This window comes from Amphiura filiformis, chromosome 6 (genome assembly GCF_039555335.1).
Source record: "Amphiura filiformis chromosome 6, Afil_fr2py, whole genome shotgun sequence".
In the NCBI taxonomy this organism is placed as follows: Eukaryota; Metazoa; Echinodermata; class Ophiuroidea; order Amphilepidida; family Amphiuridae; genus Amphiura; species Amphiura filiformis.
The window spans coordinates 66,991,143-67,013,054 of NC_092633.1; the positions used below are offsets into that span (position 1 = coordinate 66,991,143).

Consider the following 21,912-nt stretch of genomic DNA (forward strand, 5'->3'; position numbering starts at 1 on the left):
TCAGATAGCAATGCACTTTCTCAAGCAATCTTCTTTGAATAGTAAAATAATCGAATTACCAATATAACCTTTTTCTCTTTTCCACTGAGCACATATATAATCAATGTGACACACTTTTGCGTATTTCCGTGTTCTTTCTCTTCTTATGACACATATCTAGATTTATATGTATAATCTCTTTTGGCTATGGTAATGAAAAATAGCACTTTGTGTGCCGTTTAATTACTTTCTACTTCGGACAAAAATAGTTCAAGTTTGAAATGGATTCGGTTGTTCTTGTTGATACTCCATAAATTTTGCATAGACGTTGTCATAACACCTAAACAATGCTAATAGCTTGCCTAAGGCGACACTGTTTTATTACATATATATAACAACCATTTATGACCCAATATAAGTTAATGAGGCGCATTACGGCAAGCATCATTTTGATATATAGCACAAAATGTGAAACAAGGTCAAAATTTATTCAACATTGGCAGCAAAATGATTTTTAATCATTCATTACTTTTGATAGGAGTGCTGCATGTGTTGATTTTGGTATCAAAATGTTCATAATTTAATACAGATGACAAAAATATAAATATCTCAATTTTGATAATTCCTTCAATGCGCCTCATTTACTCATGCTGGGTCACAATTATGCATGGATAGAATTTAAATGTTTTACCAAATGTGTGCTGGGAAGTCTGAATATAAATACAGATTCTGATATTGTGAAATAGTGTGGGCCAAAATATAACAACAATACCAACAACAGTAACAACAACAACAACAATAATAATAATACAGCAACAACTATTAGGCCTAATAAATCATTCTGATGCCCGCTTGACCTTGATTCAAAATCAAGCAAACCATTCAAAAATATTTCATATGATAACTTCCCATGGTTTTTCAAAAGGATCCAAATCTTCGTTTTAATGAGGGTAACAGAAAAAGATGCGTGTCAGTAAATTTGAATTCACTTCATGGTTTCGTAACGTAAATAAAGTATTCGTATTGCCATGCCCGGGTGCCATGCATTACCATCCACGTTTGTTGGGTAGTTTTCACAGACCATTACCCCCCCCCCACACACACACACACACCCACACACCCTTGTTTGTAAATACGTTCAAACGAGGACCTCGACTTTAGAAGGATCTAACCGAGGACTTACACACCGTTTTTAATCGACACACCGTGGACCTCACGCAAACACACCAGGCAACTTACTATCCAACTGAGACCCGTCCTATACCCGCTATGGGGGACCTATCTTATATGCTATCTTATATGCATATTTGCATCATTTACGTCATCCTGGGCATAGTTTCAAAACGAGGACGTCCTCGTTTGGAGGTGTGTCCTCGTTTTACGGTGTGTATCCATATGTAGGTCCTCGTTAGACGGCATTTACAAACGCACACACACCCCCCACCCCCCACACACCCCCACCCACCACCACCACCACCACCACCACTACTACTACCACCACCCCGCCCCGACAAAATCTCCACTTTCATGGTAAATGTAATGTAAGACTGTATACTAGGAGGTCCAAATCATAAAGAAATCATTAACATAGGAATCACCGTTTCATGTTCAACCGTTCAAATGCCCTAAACAAGTTTTGGGGGATAAGGTGTTTTAGAGAGATAAGTCAATTTTTGCATGTAAGTGAATGTATTCAAGAAAAGGGTCTACTTTTTGGAAATTCAGCACCTTCCCTCTGCAAAAAATAATCAGGGTGTATGGTAACGCAGCCAAAAACATGCGAGTAGCAAAAACACCAATAAGGTGTTGCAGTCGTACGTATGTCACAGTCGCACAAAATGAACCAATTGAATTTTGTCACTGGAGCTGAAAATATTCAACACGCATGCTGGAATTAGTTTGTATCCTCATATAGCGGCAATATGCCGACTATGCAGCACATGCGTCTGGGGTGAAGGTTAATTCAGGCTATGATCATAATGATGGGCATTGAAATAATTTCATTTATTAGTATTTAGTGCACCAACACAAGCCCATGTGAACATAATATTTGCATCTGTATATCGCCATTGTATATTACTAATAATGAATTCTGGATTTTTACAAATATTTTGGTGAGTTTCCTGCTACTTGATAAATTCTCCATTAAAATGATAAGGAAATAATAAATACCAAGAGCGGCGTACGATAGTCATTTGGTAAGTTCTTTTGTTCTATATGTATAGTTTATTAGTGCTGCTTGTGCATCGTTGATTTTGTGCCGAAATCTTTTAAATTAAGCTATAATATTGTTGGCCTACTTTGGATGTTAAATTTTAAAGGCATTATATGCCTACGTGTACGTGTGTGTGGATTGGTCGTTACAGGTGTGCACTGCAAAAATAGCAGAGCAACAATTAATTAACACTTAAACCGTTAATGGCTATAAGGCTTATATACAGTGAAGGTGTAGTGAGTGTTAATACGAAGATGTTTTATGTTACTCAAGTTATACAAGGCACTTTTAACACCCCCTCTACAGCCTATCCATCAACGTGTTGAAGTGTTCATTCAGTTAATTTCAGTTTGCTCTACTGGTTTGCAGAGTGTTTGTTATGTGTATGGGGTGTTTAAGTACCCATGGTGCACTCTAAGAAATAAAGGTTCTAAATAGAACCTTTTTTGCCCTCTCATGAGAACCCTCCCTCTTGAACCTCTTAAAAAGGTTCTTTAATTTTGGAGAATCCTTAAAGGTTCTCTAAAGACCCGAAAACGGTTCTGTATCACATTTTGGGGCCATTTTCGACGGTTTTTGAACCATTTTTGGTTCTTTAGAGAACCTCTAAGGGTTCTCCTGAGAGGATAACTTTAGAACCTCTAGGACCTTTATTTCTTAGAGTGTGGGATAATAAACTGTCTATATTTAATACACAATGGTCATCGTAAAACACCGACTCAATACCTCAATATCAGCCATGCAGTGCATCTAGTTTATAGTCGACAAAATTCGTACATGTTCGTGGGGGTGTTCAATAACACATGTTCATAATTACTTGTATTTGGTAATTTAGGAATCGTAATTTATCAAATTATTGATTGATCTTTTGGTGCACTGATGTAATATATGTATAATCGTTGCCACGTTCAACATCACGAGGCATGACTTAAATTAATTCAACTATACATGTATACGCGTAATTTAAGAAATAATGACTGGGTTCAAAAACACATTTTCCAATTTTGGGTAAGAAAACCTGTATTTTTTATTTGGTAAAAAAAAAATGATTTCTATATCATTTTGCGCTTGATAGTCATTAAAATTTAAGGAAAGGTCTTTGACGTCAGGAGAAAAGGTCTTGTTGAAACTGTAATTAAAATACAACTGTTATTCTGCAGGAAAAAAATTACTTCCCTTCAAGTCCTAAAGTTGTTGTTCCAAAGACGTCCCAGTTCCACACAGAATCATGAAACTAGCTTTCATTAACCCCGGATCGTAAGATCGGTTCACGCGTTTATTGACTTTTCCCCGTTTATGGGAACTATTAGTGGTTAATACAATGCACGTTCTTGAGTTCATAATTGTTCTTTTTCAGCCTTTAGGGTAAATCAAAATAATGCATTGACCTTAAATCAAAGTTCTTATGTTTCCGACTTTAGTTTTTGTTCTTAGTAATGCCAAATATGTTAAGCTCTGCGTTTATAATTATTACGGTCATTGCCAGACTATACACCTAGCCTATTTTACATACACGAAATCCACGGCAGCCTTTACAGCTATACATAAATACAATATAATATGTATACTTTCACAATTCTTTTGCAAGGACAAAATGACTTCAAGTGTCAGTATATCGTCCTTGCCCATATCTTTGTTCACAAACAATCGCGCTGTCGAGATACTTCAACATCAGCAATTATTTGCGAAAAGGCAACGTAAATGCTGTCATAATCACATTCTATTTCTGAACTTGCTTACTCTCCATTCATGCAAAATTCAGCACTTAAGTTTTTTGAGATTAAAAAAATATCATTAACTTCTGCCAAATGAAAGAAAGACTGAGCTCAATCGTAATTGTTCATTTAGTACTAACTGGCAATAAAAGTTGTCTTTTATTATTTGTCCAAATTTATGAATTAAGGGCCAAAAACATGCATTTTTATGGTGTGCTGTGACAATCAAGTCTAGACGTGTACCCCAATCTATTTTGAAAATTTAGAAAGAAAATCCCATAGGACAATTGCCGAAAAACGACTTGTGCCTCCCCCAGGCCCGCTGTCCCCTCCCCAATCATGGTCGGAGTCCCCTACCCCCATGACTCGCGTTACGCCACTGTAGCGGCCCAAAGAGTCGCCTACACTTGGCCATCTTGATGGAAGAAACAGTGATCCCGTCAAGATACTTTCACCAAAAGGCAACGCAATGCTGGCATACCGTAAAACCTCGTCTACAAGCATATAAAGTGCTTCTGATGAAAGCTAAATTAATCCAGGTGCCATTATGGAATTTGAGAAAATAAATTACAGATCCAAGCATATACAAACAAGTATTATTGTAAGACCAATATATTGTATTGGCATATTTACGCATGTATCGTATTAATCTAGCTTTCATCAAAAACACTATATATGCTTGTAGACGAGGTTTTACGGTATATCACACTCCCGTTCTAAACTTGATTTACGTGCTTCTTGCTTGTTTGCTTGTTTATTTGATTGCTTAAAAAAGTTTGCCTGCTGCTTGTTTGCCTGCTTGATTGATTGATTGATTGTTTGCTTTAACTTGCTTGTTAGCTTTGCATACTTTTATCGTGTTTATATATCTCTCCTTTTTAATTTTCTTTGCTTTACTTAGCTTTGTTACTTTGCTTTGTTTTGCTTTATACAGCTCTTTACTTTACCTTACCTTATACTTTAACCTTATACTTTCATTTACTTTGTACTTTAATTTATTTAACTTTGGCCTCTCCTTTTCTTCCAGGCTTCGACCTTTCGAGCAATCGAATAGGAACTCCCTTTATTTAATAATGTGAAATGACTCATGGGTCACCTTTGTTACCGAGTTTATTATTGTGGTTTTAAGCTTTGTTGCGTATTTATATCCTGGGATTCATTCATATAAATGATACTTTTCTTACTTAAACTTGCAACGACCTTTACAAAGTTCGTAGCATACTAATGGATTAAAATCAGAATGCATGTCACTCCATTCTTGTGAGCAGGGCCGGACTTACCGTTTCCTGCTGACCCCTGGGCACGGCATCATGATTGACCCCACAGCTCTTCGGATCGAAGTATTACACCCCACCCTCACACTGTAACCTTAGTTTTTAAGAATTCTTGCTTCAAGAGAAACCCAGAAGAAAAATTCTCACCACGTGAAAATTTTCGGCTCCCTTCCCATACTGGGTGCATTTCCCCTGGATTATACTGACAAAGGTGATGTGGGGGTGGACAGGGCCGGCCAGATTGTCTCTTTTGGGGGCCCTGGGCCAGGACAAAATTTGGAGGCCCTCAAACTCACCGTGAGAAAGGCATGTGCACTCAACCAAGTTTTGGTTTACAATGACCGATTTTACTAGGACATTTGCGCGTGAAGCTCGTGAAAAAATTTCAATTTCAGATCATTTTAGCCCAAAATAAAGGTGAATTTTGCCCGGAATTTTGCTATACAAAGGGCTAGTGCGCAGAAACTTGTGCAATTTTAACATATTTTGGTCCAAAACATGGTGTTTTCGGGCTGAAAAGAAACATGCACGTGCCAACTTTGGGGCCCCATATTTTTGGGGCACTGGGCCCGGGAACATCTAGCCCAATGGTAAATCCGGCCCGGGGGAGGCGTAGCCCTTCATCCCCACCTTTTTTGCACACGCCACTGATATGATGACTACTTAAATACATGTGCAACTGTTCTACTCATTTGGAATAGCTGCCGTACATTTTATCAAACGGTCTTCTGGATGGCAAAAAGCTAGGTGGCCTATAACAAATATAAATTGCCCGTGAGAAAAGTTAAAATATCCTGCATGTTGCTAACGTAATTACACGTGTAATATTGTATTATGTGATTCCTTTATACGAATATCTAAACGATAGTACTGCAAAATAAAGTTATATAAATAGTCATTCATTGGTAAATGTGACGGAGACCTAATTGTGCCGAACTCGTGTGAGTCAAGCACTATGTAAATACAGCCAGTTGTAAAAACAGATTGTAATGGAACTTCAAAAACAATTCAAATGTAAGAGGCTTGGGTAAATCAAATAAGTGTAAGCCTTACTTACATGGTGGGGGCGGTATCAATTGTATTTTACATACACCTTACACGTCGATGATGTATATATAAGCTACTGTAGCCGGTAGGCCGGTGGCAACCCTAAATTGATTAGTGAGTCCCATTGTATTTCTTAAATTCAAAATACAAAATCATAATGCGCTATACATTTCCCTTAAGATTCAAATTAACAAGTTCGGCAAGTAAACACTATGTGCCGTACTACTTTCCTTCCCTTAAGCATGCAAAGTGTTTTATATAACGGTAACGCCACCTTCGAGCACTGATAAAAGTTGTTTTCCATAAAGTGTCGGATGCGTGCTGTTAGACCATTAGGTCTATAAAACAAACGCCATGTCGGACAAAAGTCTTTGAACATGGCAAAGGTTCGAAGTCACCAAAAACATCTAAATCCAGCGATGCTGAGGTCTTCATCAGTGCTCGGCCACCAGTACTATAAAGTATAAATAGGGCCTACTCGGAGACTCGTATTGTACCGTAGTGGGGGCCGAGCACTGATGAAGACCTCAGCATCGCTGGATTTAGATGTTTTTGCTGACTTCGAACCTTTGCCATGTTCAAAGACTTTTGTCCGACAGTTTGTTTTATAGACCTAATGGTCTAACAGCACGCATCCGACACTTTATGAAAAACAACTTTTATCCTAATTTTCGTGCCTACGTAGCAATCTTGTCTTCTAACCTTCGAGCCCTGTTTAGGGTGTGTGGGGTGGGTGGTGTGTTAGGTGGGGGGAAAGGTGTATAAACTAATTTGGTTGGTATACCTTTGCTTCTTTTATAGAACACCGTAGTATCATGAAAAGGTGGTCCTGGCAATGGTAAAACTACATTACGTTTTCGAACACAGAGATATGTTCATTTTGTATTTGTTCGTGCGCAAAGTGCAGTGGTTGAGGGAGAGCTTATTTGTTCATGTGGTGTTTATTAGAACAGGTGGTAGTGGGGTGCGTGTGCGATGGCGATGGGTGCATCCGGGGAGAGATGTGTGTGATAAATCTTTGTGGCGAGAGTGCTGTATTTCAACATTAGAACTGACAGTATTTCAATATTATAACGAACATTAATCACATAGGTGTTTTGTCTTTCTGATTTGACCATACAGATGCTGATCAACTTAACTATGAATTGTGTCTTCTCGAAGGACCATTTCAGCTAAATGGGTTCTATAAGAGCGTTCCACTGGAAATTAAGACGAAGGAGAAACTAAGTTCAAATTTGAATTACACGTCGTTATCTCACCAATAACAAGTATTCGAGTTTAACATCAGCAACTTTTACAGTGGCTAAAGCCCCCAAATAAGATGTGGATATTACGTCGCGTCCGATGCATCTCAACATGCAAGCGGTATTCTCCAATAATTATACTCGTCATTTGCGCTGCAGTTATTTCATCTCACATGTTACTCACGGCACAATACGCCAATTTAAAACCTCTTCATGGTAGGATTCCTCAGAATCCACCCAAACGCCGAATATCTGAATATCTGAAGAAGCCTGCTGTTGGGCGTTCAGCAGATTATAGACCTAGTGTAAATGACGACCATTTTGTAAAAAATGACGACGTTTCTGATCAAGACGTTCGTGATGCAGCGCAACAACTTCAATACCTTCAAAACCAGGTACAGCAGCAACAAGAATTGTACCACCAACTCCAGGAACGTTTGAACGGCATTCGAGCTAATAGTAATGACAATGCCGCACCTCATGCCACAAACATCCCAAATGGACAGCACGGTCAAATGGTAGGAAAACAAGATCAGCCCAAACTAAAATCCCAACTGCAAGAAATGAACATTCTACACCACCGACAGCCACACCAAATGGTACAACAACAGCAGGAAGGGCAATCGCGCAATTTCCCGCAACAACATCACCAACAGCAGCCACAGCTCCCTAAGAACCAGCAGTCGCTCCTCAACCAAAGAATACAACAGGGGCTTGCGCAAAAGCATGTACCACATGAAGCAGTTCAACATCAGCCACTCCAACAACAAAACCAAATTCCCCAACATCTGCCGGTGCAACATAATCATCAACAAAACCAAATTCACCACCAAAACCCTGTACTACTACAACAGCACCAAAACCAAATTCCCCAACAGCAACCTGTACAGCAGCAGCAACAACAGCAAAACCAAATTCCCCAACAGCAACCTGTACAGCAGCAGCAACAACAACAAAACCAAATTCCTCAACAGCAACCTGTACAGCAGCAGCAACAACAACAAAACCAAATTCCCCAACAGCAACCTGTACAGCAGCAGCAACAACAACAAAACCAAATTCCCCAACAGCAACTTGTACAACAGCAACAACAAAACCAAATTCTCCAACAGCAACCTGTATCTGTACAACAGAACCAACAACAACAAAACCCAATTCACCAACAACAACCTATACAATTGCAACAACAACAAAACCAAATACAGCAACAACCAATACAGCAACTAAACAAACAGATCATGCCACGACAAGATATTCACCAACAGCAACAGCAACAACCGTATCACATTCAACAACAGCAACAACCTCAAAATGCTCAACACCAGCAACCACAGCAGAACATTCAACAGCAGCAACTGCAGCAACAACTGGCGATTATGCAGCGACAACAAGAGCAGCATCAAAACCAACAAGCACTGAACAATCAGCTACCCTTCCAGCCGCTACAGCAGCAGCAACAACAATATCAACAACAGCAACTACATCGTGTGCAGCAACCAATGCAATATATTCAACCCGTGCAACAACAATTACTGGCGAACCAACAGCAACAAAACCAACAACAACAGCAATTCTTTCAAGTACCTGATGTACAACTCCGGCTTGAAAACCAAAGACAAATCAATGTAAATGAACCGATCCAACAACGTCTGAATGATGCTGATATAATCCAACCAATCCCTGCTGTAATTGCAGACGGAATAGTCTGGTCAAGAGAAACGGAAGCCATGACGCCATCTGGTATGTATAGATGACAGAATATTTCATAGACCTTTTGGGTGGAGGAGGGCATCATAGTATTATCCATATTAATTATATTTGAGTGTAACCGTTTGTGCTGTACTTGCTGTTATTGAGCTGATATTGATTCAAAATATAGCAGTGGAGTAGTGTGGGTATTCAAATTGGGGAGGGGTACCGACCATGATTGGGCTTGTTGGGGGGAACCGGGTCTGATTGGGGGGGCACAAGCCATTTTCGGCAATTTCCTGTGGGATTTTCTAAATTTTCAGATCGATGGGGAGGGGTCGTGCCCCGTGCCCCTATGATGCTATGCCACTGAATCTGATACTGTCTTGTTATTATTATAAATTCTCTGTTTACAACGCATAACATGCTGACACGTGTCCGTCCTCAACACAACACCGACCCATCTTTAATACATTGAAACGTGATGTAACTTGGCCGACAAAATATATGGTTGAAATGCGGTTGAAATTTGGCCGATATCAGGTTGAAAATGCAGACGCACATCGACGTTGATACAGCGTTGATTCGACGTCGATTGGACGTTGACACAAAATCCGACCGTTATTTCAAACATAGAATCGGTTCAATATTGCACCAGCCCTGTGCCCGCTGCATGAGTTCAACGTTTTCACAAAACAGTTCCATATTTTATTTTCTTATAGCATACACATGGTCAGAAGTGGATGACTGGTCAAGGCGAGTGCGAAGTCAACCAATTACATCGATGGTTTTAGGAGACGCTTTCAGATGTGGTGTTCCACCAAATCAGTATGCTGTGTTAGCCGATGGTACTCAACTGTGTGTCCGGTACAGATCTCCCCATACAATTATGATTCATGGTAGGTTCCCGACCAACAGAAGGGTTGAATTTTTGATGATTTATATTACACATCAGCAATTTGCAGAAAATTATGCCATTCTGTGTTCTTTCTTATAAATACGCTTGAGCATCTAAAAAGCACGTTATTTTTTAGCAATCATGTAAGTTGTTAATTTGTGACACATAATGACATTGTGACTCCCGATGATTACTATAAATTCCTCGCCTCGTGCTGGCATGACACGTGCACCCACTCTTGATGTACCAGAAAATCCATTCCCCATTTGTACATGACAAAATTGTGGGAACGCACGTTTCCAACCTTGAGTGGTCTATTAAATGTGATACGACCAAGAAGTTCCAAAACTCTTCATTTTTGTTCATATAGATCCATTAAAGAAGATAATCGGGGAGATAGCATCCATAAAGGCAATAAAACATACATGTAAAGAAAGCCAATGTCTTCATGTTTTTGTCTTCTTTTATACGTGTTATAGGAGAAATCTACACGTTCTACCTGGCACGTTTGTTAGACATTAAGAATATACCTCAAGTCGTTCTGTCAACGGTGGACACCAGTGGAATAAACTGGGGAAAATATGCAGCAAATTTCAACAGCTTACAGTGGCAAGAAGGGAAATTCGTGGTTCTTTCCAAGTTTATCGATGACCTTGAATCAACGTAAGCATCCTCTTCAGTAAATTTGTTTTAATTCAAAATAAAATGAATATCCAGCTCTTACTGAAATAATTAATATTATTGTGTATTTTGAAGAATACACAAAAGTATAATATTTGAAATGGCAAAAGTAAATGATATAAATCATGCAGCAATGTGACAAAGCAAACTCCGACAGCCGGTGAAAATGCCGGTTTCTCTACCTTATACCATCGGCTGATTTGAATTTCTCCACTTGCTTTGCTGCTCCGACTACTTGAAAATTTCGGAACATGTTTGTGATGAAAAAAATCAAGAATTACCTTCGCGTTAGTGATCAGTATTTGTTATTTTGTTTTTATTTTGTGTTTTGTCATTGTCTTTTTTCAGTGCAGGTTATCCAAAGGTTCTTTTAGACAAAGGATCCAAAGGCCCCCTTCTGGCTACTTCGCCAGACCTGAAGAGTCTCACTTCTTCCGAGCTATATTATTTAGTGCAATGGACTGACTTGGTTGTACTGGATTACCTCATTGCTCATATTGACAGGTAAATCAATAGAATTTTATACAACAGAAATGATAAAATACACATGCTGAGAATTTAACTTGTACATAAAATAATAAAAATGTATCTCAGAACCAGCACAAGACAATCAAAGTGTTATCTTCAGTAGATAGGATATGCGTAATACAAAACAATCTTAAGTGTTATCTTCAGTAGATAGCACATGTGTAAAACAAACCAATCTAAGTGTTATCTTCAGTAGATAGCACATGTGTTATACAAAACAATCTTTTAAGTGTTATCTTCATTAGGTAGCACGTGCATGTGTAATACAAAGCAATACTAGTGTTATCTTCAGTAGATAGCCCGTGTATAATAAATAACAATACAAGTATTATCTTTAGTAGAGTATGCGCAATACAAAACAATATAAGAGTTATCTTCAGTAGATCACACGTGAGTAATACAAAACGATATAAGAGTTTGTACAGTTTTCTATTCTAAAAATCTTAAGTGTTATTTTCAGTAGATAACATGTGTGTAATACAAAACAATCTGAGTGTTATTGTCGGTAGATAACATATGTATAATACAAACAAGTGTTAGTAAGGCCTATCTTCAGTAGATAGCACGTGTGTAATACAAAACAAGTGGTACCTTCAGTAGATAGCACACGTGTAAAACAAAATAATATAAATGCTATCTTCAGTAGATACCACATGTGTCATACAGGACAATCTAAGTGTTATCTTCAGTAGATAGCACATGCGTAATACAATACAATATAAGTGTTATCTTCAGTAGATAGCACATGCCTCATACAAGACAATATAAATGTTATCTTCAGTAAATCGCACATGTGTAATACAAAACGATAAAAGTGTTATCTTCAGTAGATAGCACGTGTGTAATACAAAACGATAAAAGTGTTATCTTCAGTAGATAGCACATGTGTCATACAAGACAATCTAAGTGTTATCTTCAGTAGATAGCACTTAGATTGTTTTGTATTACGCATGTGCTATCTACTGAAGATAACTCTTATATGTGACCATTCACGACTAATCCAGTGTGAAGGTACAATTTTTAGTGTCTTAGATTATTTAACAGTTAAAAATCTCCATAAAACAAGCTTTTAAGTTTAAAATGATAAATCACTCCTCACAATTGCTTGGGAAATAGGTGCTCAAAAAACCTATTGTGCCCTTGAAATTCGTTTGTTTTCTATTGGTGTTTGTGTTTTGGTTTTATAACACTTATATTGTTTTGTATTGCACACGTGCTAGCTAATGAAGATAACACACAGATTGTCTTGTATGACACATGTGCTATCTACTAAAGATAACACTTATATTGTATTGCATTACAATGTGCTATCTACTGAAGATAACACTTAGATTGTTTTGTATTACACACATGCTATCTACTGAAGATAACACTTTTATCGTTTTGTATTACACATGTAATATCTATTGTTTTATAATACAATATGCTATCTACTGAAGATAACACTTAGATTGTATTGCATTACAATGTGCTATCTACTGAAGATAACACTTAGATTGTTTTGTATTACACACATGCTATCTACTGAAGATAACACTTTTATCGTTTTGTATTACACATGTAATATCTATTGAAGATAACACTTATATTGTCTTGCATGATGCATGAGCTATCTACTGAAGATAACACTTAGATTGTTTTATAATACAATATGCTATCTACTGAAGATAACACTTAGATTGTCTTGTATGACACATGTGGTATCTACTGAAGATAACACTTAGCTTGTTTTGTATTACACACGTGCTATCTACTGAAGATAACACTTATATTGTATTGTATTGTATTACACATGTACTTAATACTGAATATAACAATTTTATTGTCTTGTATACTCATGTGCTATCTACTGAAGATAACACTTAGATTGTTTTATTACACACGTGCTATCTACTGAAGATAACACTTAGATTGTTTTGCATTACACACGTGCTATCTACTGAAGATAACACTTAGATTGTTTTGCATTACACACGTGCTATCTACTGAAGATAACACTTAGATTGTTTTGTATTACACACGTGCTATCTACTGAAGATAACACTTATATTGTTTTGCATTACACACGTGCTATCTACTGAAGATAACACTTAGATTGTTTTGTATTACACACGTGCTATCTACTGAAGATAACACTTAGATTGTTTTGTATTACACACGTGCTATCTACTGAAGATAACACTTAGATTGTTTTGCATTACACACATGCTATCTACTGAAGATAACACTTAGATTGTTTTGTATTACACACGTGCTATCTACTGAAGATAACACTTAGATTGTTTTGCATTACACACGTGCTATCTACTGAAGATAACACTTAGATTGTTTTGTATTACACACGTGCTATCTACTGAAGATAACACTTAGATTGTTTTGTATTACACACGTGCTATCTACTGAAGATAACACTTATATTGTTTTGCATTACACACGTGCTATCTACTGAAGATAACACTTATATTGTTTTGCATTACAATGTGCTATCTACTGAAGATAACACTTAGTTTGTTTTGTATTACACACGTGCTATCTACTGAAGATAACATTTATATTGTTTTGCATTACATACGTGCTATCTACTGAAGATAACACTTAGATTGTTTTGTATTACACACGTGCTATCTACTGAAGATAACACTTAGATTGTTTTGTATTACACACGTGCTATCTACTGAAGATAACATTTATATTGTTTTACATTACACACGTGCTATCTACTGAAGATAACACTTAGATTGTATTGTATTGTATTACACATGTACTTAATACTGAAGATAACAATTTTATTGTCTTGTATACTCATGTGCTATCTACTGAAGATAACACTTAGATTGTCTTGTATGACACATATGGTATCTACTGAAGATAACACTTAGCTTGTTTTGTATTACACACGTGCTATCTACTGAAGATAACACTTAGATTGTATTGTATTGAATTACACATGTACTTAATACTGAAGATAACAATTTTATTGTTTTGTATACGCATGTGCTATCTACTGAAGATAACACTTTGATTGTTTTGTAATATGCATGTGCTATCTACTGAAGATAACACTTATATTGTTTTGTATTATACATGTGCTATCTACTGAAGATAACATTTATATTGTTTTGTATTATACATGTGCTATCTACTGAAGATAACGCTTTTATCGTTTTGTATTACACATGTGCTATTTACTAAAGATAACACTTACACTGTCTTGTATGTCGCATGTCCAATCTACTGAAGATAACACTTAGATTGTATTGCATTACAATATGCTATCTACTGAAGATAACACTTAGATTGTCTTGTATGACACATGTGGTATCTACTGAAGATAACACTTAGCTTGTTTTGTATTACACACGTGCTATCTACTGAAGATAACATTTATATTGTTTTGCAGTAGATAGCACGTGTGTAATATATACAAAATATACAAAACAATATAAGTGTTATAATCAGTAGATAGCACCTCCCTATTGTAATGATTCATGCAATCAACCTTTTTGGCAAGTTCAAAGAAAGTTATTCTGGGAGCGAAAGACGCTACCTTCTCTTCGCTTTACGGAATTTACATCAACCTCAATTCCCCTAATGTTATAATCTCAATGTCCTGCAACAGATGGGTTATTTGAAATCCGTAATTGCATAACCGGTAAAGATGTCCATGCAGTGTCGTAGTATAGGGCACGCCCCATATCGAAGTGAAAACTTTGAAACCCCATTGAAAACTTACGAAAACGGTTGGTGCCCCCCGCCCACCGTCTTGGTGCCCCCCTAACAAATCAAATACATCATGCTACGCCGCGCCACTACATCCATGTTATCAATTCCAGCAGAATAACGCCGCATTAACCAACCCACTGTGCTGCATCCGTTTAACTACATCTTTCCTTCTGTTTGTTTCCATGTTTATTATTAGAATAACCAACCACCAAGAAGGAGCTTATGGACAGTTAGATGGAACAAGAAATATGATTTATAACCGACAAAGTATACATAACTTAGGCTACGGTAAATTATCACGTATGCTTTGGTTCATCGATAACGAATCGGGCTTTTGTACTGGTTACAACACCCTTTACAATAATATGGTAAGATTGTAGACCTTAACCGAACGGTATACATGTACATACTACTAACTCTCCTAAATTGACGGACTTAAATGTCCACCATCCAATCAATAAAGTGTTAGGCCTACTCCTAAATATACTGCCAAATGATATGCGTTATATGGGTTTGATGAGATTTAAAATATTTTAGAGTGCATGTTTTTCAATTGGAAAGGATTTGTTCCCGAATCCCAACTTCGGGCAGCAAAAGATTAAAGGAAAAAAAGCAATAAAAATGAATCCTTTCGACTCAGTGAATATTCAATCGGAAAATGATTTGTCTCTCAATTAATCGCTAAAAGATTGCCAATCACTCCTTTTGATTGACTAAAAAATCAAATTATTTAGTCAAAAACGATTTGTCCATAAATTGTGATCGGCAAAAGACTTAAAATCTTCTTTCATTGAATATTCAATCGGAATATTTATAAGAGAGTGCATGGTATACCACCTCGTCGAGTAAGTGAGTTTGATTTGTTGTCGGCAATCTGGACGTTGCCGGTTTCTCTTTGGTGTCGGAATGTTGTTTCGTATAATCGTTGATTGGTCCATTATCATTCAGTGATTTTTTTGGTCATTTTAATATGTCAAGTTCGTCATTAAGTTAAGGATCCCAAAAGCCAAAAAATGGATGTACTCTTATACATAGATTATATTCCAGAAAGAAGTGACGAATAGGGTATAGTTTTTGTTTAAATTCTTTCACGACTTCCAACAAAAAACTTGGTAAACCGAATAAACAGAAATGCAAGTACAACTTTGTGGCAGAGATGTGACGTTTAAGAAACAAACGTACGGCACTGTGTGTTTAAAGGCTAAGCTAAGTTTACAGTATTATTTGCTCTCTCTCTCTCTCTCTCTCTCTCTCTCCTCTTCCCCCTCTCCATCCCTTCCCTTTATCGCTCCCTTTAATCCACCATGTCCACGTTCTCTTATCACATTTTGTGTCTCTTTTATATTCCAGAACTTGAACAACTTGAGAAAATATACAAATTTTCATGAAAAAACATTGCGAACCATCTGCATCTTTCGGCGCACCACAGTCGATAAACTCCAGGAATTATATCAGAATCCAGAACCTTGGACAGTTTTGACAAGCTTTGTGGACTCTTATGAGCCTTTAGCCAAGAATCTGTATCCAGTTCCGACTAATAATTTCCCTGTGAACTTCAAAGAGAGAGTTGGTAATGTGTATAGGTGGATGCAGGAATGCCGCTTGAAAAATTAAATTAAAAACCTCTTCATCAGAAAAATATCAACTTTCGTTTAAAAAAAAATGCAGAGTCATGTATAATTTATTGATCCTGATAAATATTCGTTTTGGCTTCAGTGAGATCTTCGAGTTATCAGGTATTCGTGGATACGATGAATACTGAAGATTCGCGTAAAATAGTACCGTAAAACATGATGAATATGGACTGGGGAGGTGAATATAGGGACTAACTATGTCGGAGCTCAGGTTATCCCACTGTTCCCACATAATATATATATTAATTTCAAGTTCTATCAAACTGAAAGAGCAAACCATAGGTGTTTTGAAGATGGTTCCGCAGATATGAATTCAGCTAAACAAACCCCTACTATATATCGCTGTGGAGAAATTTTGCTGAAGATAATAATGGTGATGATGATGATGTGCATGGATACCAACCTTCGCAAAGCTGCAATCCCGGTCATCCCCAACATGGGTGCTCCAGATCAATATGCCAGGTTTTTTTCAGGGGGGTCTACTTTTACGCAAGTGTTCCAACTACTTTTGACCGAGATTGTGGTATTGATTTTATATCCACAAGTACTATTAAATACACAACCTTTTTTTTTTTGTAAATAAAGAGATATATATTTTTGGCAGGGGTGGATACGGGGGATCGGGGGTTCCGCCACTACTAAAAAAGAGAGGAACAAATAAAATAGAATAAAATAAAGTAATGTACTTCTGCCTATGGAATAGCGTTGGAGTTCCAGTCCTTGTGTTCGAAAGTTTCCTGAAGAAGTCTTCCGGTTTTCACAACCATGACAAAATATGGCTTCACGAAATTTTGCAAGCAAAGTGAACCGACATTTTGTTAAACGCCCCTTTCAAAAAACTGGATCCGCGCCTACATTAATGTTTTATATTAAAACATTGTATGAAATATAAAATAATATAATGGATTATGAAATAGAAAATATTGAGACCTTTCTTTACGGATATTTGCGTGTTTTATTTTGTTGTGCCCATAGAGTATACGGCATCAATCTAAACATGGAGTATTTACAGCATTATGCATAAAAATACTCCTAATATCACTATGATAGTTATTGTTATATCATGATTACAGTGACTTTAGCCGTGTGATAGTTTTTACTATCACATGGCATGAAAAGAAACCATGTGATATCATGATATAAAACAAATATTACATGCTAATATTCGTGTAATAGTCAAAATATATCATTCGGTCAAATTTTGACTGACCTATTTCACTCGGCTACGCCTCGTGAAATAGATAAGTCAAAATTTGACCTCATGATATATTTTGTACTATCACACTCATAGGCATGTAATATTTGTATATTAATACATAAAGATTAGATGGGTGTAAAGTATGCTTAAGTATGGAGACAAATTAAAGTATTAATTTGATGAAACTTAAACTGATGGCATGATCTCGATCCACCACCATTCGCTACTTGCATGGTTCCGCCATTATGCACTATGTGCTGGAAGAGCCTCGAACTGGCAGCACACATGAAAGGAAGAATTACGTAACCTTACACAGAATGTTATATGACTGGTTCAATTCCCATTCATGTATGCTGCCAGTTCGAGGCTCTCCCCGCACATAGTGCATAATGGCGGGACCATGCAAGTAGTGCTGCCATGCCGATCAGTAGATCACCAACATATCAAAACACATACACACACATTTTAAACTTGATACAAACCCTTGTTTCTTAAAATTCAATGTCCTTTCTTACAACCGCGTTTGTTAGTTCCTCGCTTGCTCCTTTTATATTTAGATACTACCGGCAATCCCTTAACTTCTCCTGCAAATGTCTTGCTAAACAGCGTTTCATTGGAGCTTCCTGCTATCGGTGGTAACACTGGAATTTTAGGAAACCTCGTTGATTTTAATGTTACTGAGGGAGCTTCAAAGTCGGGTTTTGGTAAAACGCTATACATTCCTATAGCTTTTGCAACTTTAGCTGATATAGACGATTCAGATAATTGGTTATTAACTGAATATAGTGGTTGTGGGACTTGATGCGTTGGCATTGGTAGGTGACGATGGGACGTATTGTTTGCAGAATACCAACGATGTCGTTCAATGGCTCTATCGTGACGTAACCAATGAATGTACCGCTTCATTTCACGTTCTATCAACTTTGACTCAAAATGATCATCAGCAGCAGTCGTGTCAGTTTTTGTGTCATCTTTGAAAAGATCGGTTTTAGATATTTTTGATTGGTGAAGTTGAATTTCCTTTTTGATAGCACTATTTTTACCGATAGCTACTAAGAAGCATTCATTCCATTCAGAGCTATGTGCGATTCCTTTGCTTCCATGAGTTGGGTCAGATTTGCTCCTAGTAAGATGTTTTAGTTTCGGTGGTAAATCCGCAAATCGCACCGCTTTCAAAGGTTTTGCACGATCTTTGTCACTGGCAGATTGTGACAACTCATCATCAAGTTTGTTACTTAAGCAAGCAAAGTTCTGATCGATCAGATGTTCCAGTTCACAAATATTTGGTCTAAATTGTTCCATGAGGATTTCATGTGATGGCGAATCTGTGCGAGGATTATAGAAATAGGAACAATCATCCTGGTGGTCGTCATCGGACCCATATGGAGTGTTTCTTGGCGGTGATATCCGTTGCGGATGCATTGCAAGATTGCGTAATTCGACAGCTCTTTGTAACGTTTGATCATCTTCAAAAGTACACATCACGTCATTCTGACACTCAAATTCCATTTTGTCTAGCAGTCGCTCGCGAATTTCACTCTCTGACCTATTGGTTGAATTGGCATTAAAGTCGAAGTCGACCCCTTCTTTGGCATTTTTCATGTTATGATCATGTCTGTAATCATTGTCTGAGCCCCTGTCTTCTGTATCTTCCTCCGGTGATGTCGAGGAATCGATCGAATAAATTGAATAACTGTTCTCCCTCATATCGTCAACCTTGACGTCATGTCTTTTGAGCTGGTTTGTTTGTTGCATGTTTAGTTTCTGCTGAATATTAGGTAATGGTTCGTGGGCCAGATGTCGTCTTGGGATATGCGGCAAGTTGGATGGTTTGCCAGACAACGTACTTCTTGAAATTTGTGGAAAGACTGATTTGGCAGACATCATTATACTTTGTGATATTTGAGGTAAACTGCATACTTCTGTCCTTTTTTTGATTCGCGGAGATGAATTGGCTGCTTCGTCAGGCAATGTGCTTTTTGAGTGGATTCGTGGCAAACTGGGCTGCTTAATTTGGCGTTTCGTTTTTGATATAAGTTGATCTGTATGAAAAAAAAAATAGTTAAGCAAATAATGACATAATATGTGTATCATAATGATTTAAGGAACAAGTTCTGATCAAATATCTGCAGAGAATCCTTTCACGTTTCACTACGTTGATGATTATATAACAACCGACAAAGGCGACTCAATTTCCCTTTCATCGATTCTTTATACAAGGTGTATCAAAATGATTGGTACCCATCAGTTGCCAGTGATTATGGACAAGACTATACCACAACAAAATGTAACTCAGGAGCTACCTTATTTGTAGATGAATTTTATGAAAGGTCATCAAACTATAAATCATTGGCATTTCAAGAGAATCCAATGTTGTATATTGAGGAAGCAAGCTTACCAATAAACACCAAATCTGATGGGTAGGCTACCAAACATTTTGATACACCCTGTAGTACGTTGTAACTTGTACCGTTCCATGCCATAAGGTAAGAAAGTCATTGTGCCATTAATTAAAATGACGTCAACTTTTGTAATTTCTTACCTTTGCAGCGCATTCGTTTGCTTTGAATATCTGGTTGAAGTGGCTTTGTCTTTATTGGTGTTGGTGTTACTATAACAGTTGGCGTCTGGCAATGTTGTAGGTCATCCTCTTCATCTTGAGACTCTTCCTGCAATTCTCCTCCTTTTTCTTCATCTTGTATCCCACCTTCATCCACCTGTTGTTTCTTTGACACTTCATATTGCTTTGAGTTCCTCGTCACCTCTGTCCACGTACTCTGCGCCTCATCCCGTCCTGGTCTAAGGTCTGATTGACCCATCTGTTCTGTGTCTCGACGACAATTCGTTGGTGAGGTTTTCAAGTTCTCTGCGCGTTGTGACTGTAACAGTAACTCTTTACCAAACTCAAATGTTTCGTCGCGAAAACATGCTTGTTTGTGATCAACCTGTAAGTGCAAGAGGAACAACATGTAACTTAATCCCAAAATGCGATGAAGGAATCTAGGCCTACTCCGAAATTCTTATTTTTAAACAATATGTACATCGAGTCTCTTGTTTCTTTTGATGAGCTTTAGGATAGAGTGCATCTGGAATCTACTGGACCTTAATGTAAACTTGACCTCTACTTGTGATTGTACATTAGAGACATTTTACAGAATGACAGAAATCATCAGTGAACATTCCCGATGAACATGTTTCCCTATATACCTATAAAATGTACTGAAATGTAACCGTATCATTACAAACCTGCATTAACGCCGAAAGCGTCAATTTGTTAGTCCTTAATCCCCAATCGAACATTTGTGTGGGACTGTCTTGGATTTGTGGTAGAGGTCTAGTGAATTCCTGTAGTATTGAATCAGGAGGTACTGGTGTTGGTTGACGTAGATGATGGTTGCCATCAGAACCGACCAGGATCCAATTAGAACTCTGGGAACAAGTTAAACCACGGATCATCTTTCCGGATAAGCTCTCTTAAAAGGCAAAAATGAGAATATATAATATAAGTCATAATGTGTTGGTGATTGATTTAAAAATTAAGCGACAAATGTTAATAGAGAAATGATTGATTGATTGATATTGGTATTGATTGGTATTGATTGGTATTGATTGATACGTACTGGTAACGACGCCGCTTCCTTGCAGCTCTGGGAGTCGGGGCAGATTCATCTCTGTAGATGCCAATGAGTATTGGTTGACATCGTCGCGTGGTCCTTCTATTTTACTGAATTCAGTTGTATCATCAGCTTCGACAAAATATGCATCAAAACGTTCTTGAGACAATTTTTCATCGTGAATGTTGGTATTTGACTTTCTGGGCTCTTGATGATTTACTGTGGAATCATTTGTGTTCTTCTTTGGTGGCTCACAATCGAGATGTTTGAAACGTATCTTATACGTGTTAAGATACTTGTCTGGTACTGGTTTTGTACCTGGGTCATTTTGGTCATGTTCATTTGAGGATTGCTGTGTTTTGATATTGGCTAGCTTTTCTCTCCGTTGTTGCTGCCTTGTTTTTAATCCATTGTGTCGACTGATGTTTTTGTAAGCACTGAGTATACGTCGTCGTCGTTTCTTGTGGCGACGT

At 37.5% G+C, this 21,912-nt stretch overlaps 1 protein-coding gene across 2 annotated transcripts; it reads left to right on the forward strand.

Moving 5' to 3' along the window:
• The first annotated feature begins 1,872 nt into the window (after positions 1 to 1,872).
• LOC140155875 (uncharacterized) lies at positions 1,873 to 17,561 on the forward strand. Of its 2 annotated transcripts, none has more exons than XM_072178869.1 (7): positions 1,873 to 2,177; positions 7,353 to 9,214; positions 9,886 to 10,062; positions 10,541 to 10,724; positions 11,091 to 11,246; positions 15,190 to 15,361; positions 16,344 to 17,561. In XM_072178869.1, exons 2-7 carry the CDS (start codon positions 7,552 to 7,554, stop codon positions 16,605 to 16,607), a joined length of 2,616 nt encoding a protein of 871 aa, XP_072034970.1. In that variant the 5' UTR covers positions 1,873 to 2,177; positions 7,353 to 7,551; the 3' UTR covers positions 16,608 to 17,561. The 2 variants fall into 2 exon arrangements, with proteins under 2 accessions (XP_072034970.1, XP_072034971.1); XM_072178870.1 differs by having other exon boundaries at positions 1,873 to 2,093.
• The last annotated feature ends 4,351 nt before the right edge of the window (positions 17,562 to 21,912 follow it).

What these genes read in the sequence shown, in the direction of transcription:
- LOC140155875 (XM_072178869.1), top strand. Translation starts at nt 7,552, where the DNA reads ATGTGGATATTACGTCGCGTCCGATGCATCTCAACATGCAAGCGGTAT. An exon ending in CTCATTGCTCATATTGACAG is followed by an intron (nt 11,247 to 15,189) that starts GTAAATCAATAG and finishes GTTTATTATTAG; the next exon opens with AATAACCAACCACCAAGAAG. An exon ending in ACACCCTTTACAATAATATG is followed by an intron (nt 15,362 to 16,343) that starts GTAAGATTGTAG and finishes TTTATATTCCAG; the next exon opens with AACTTGAACAACTTGAGAAA.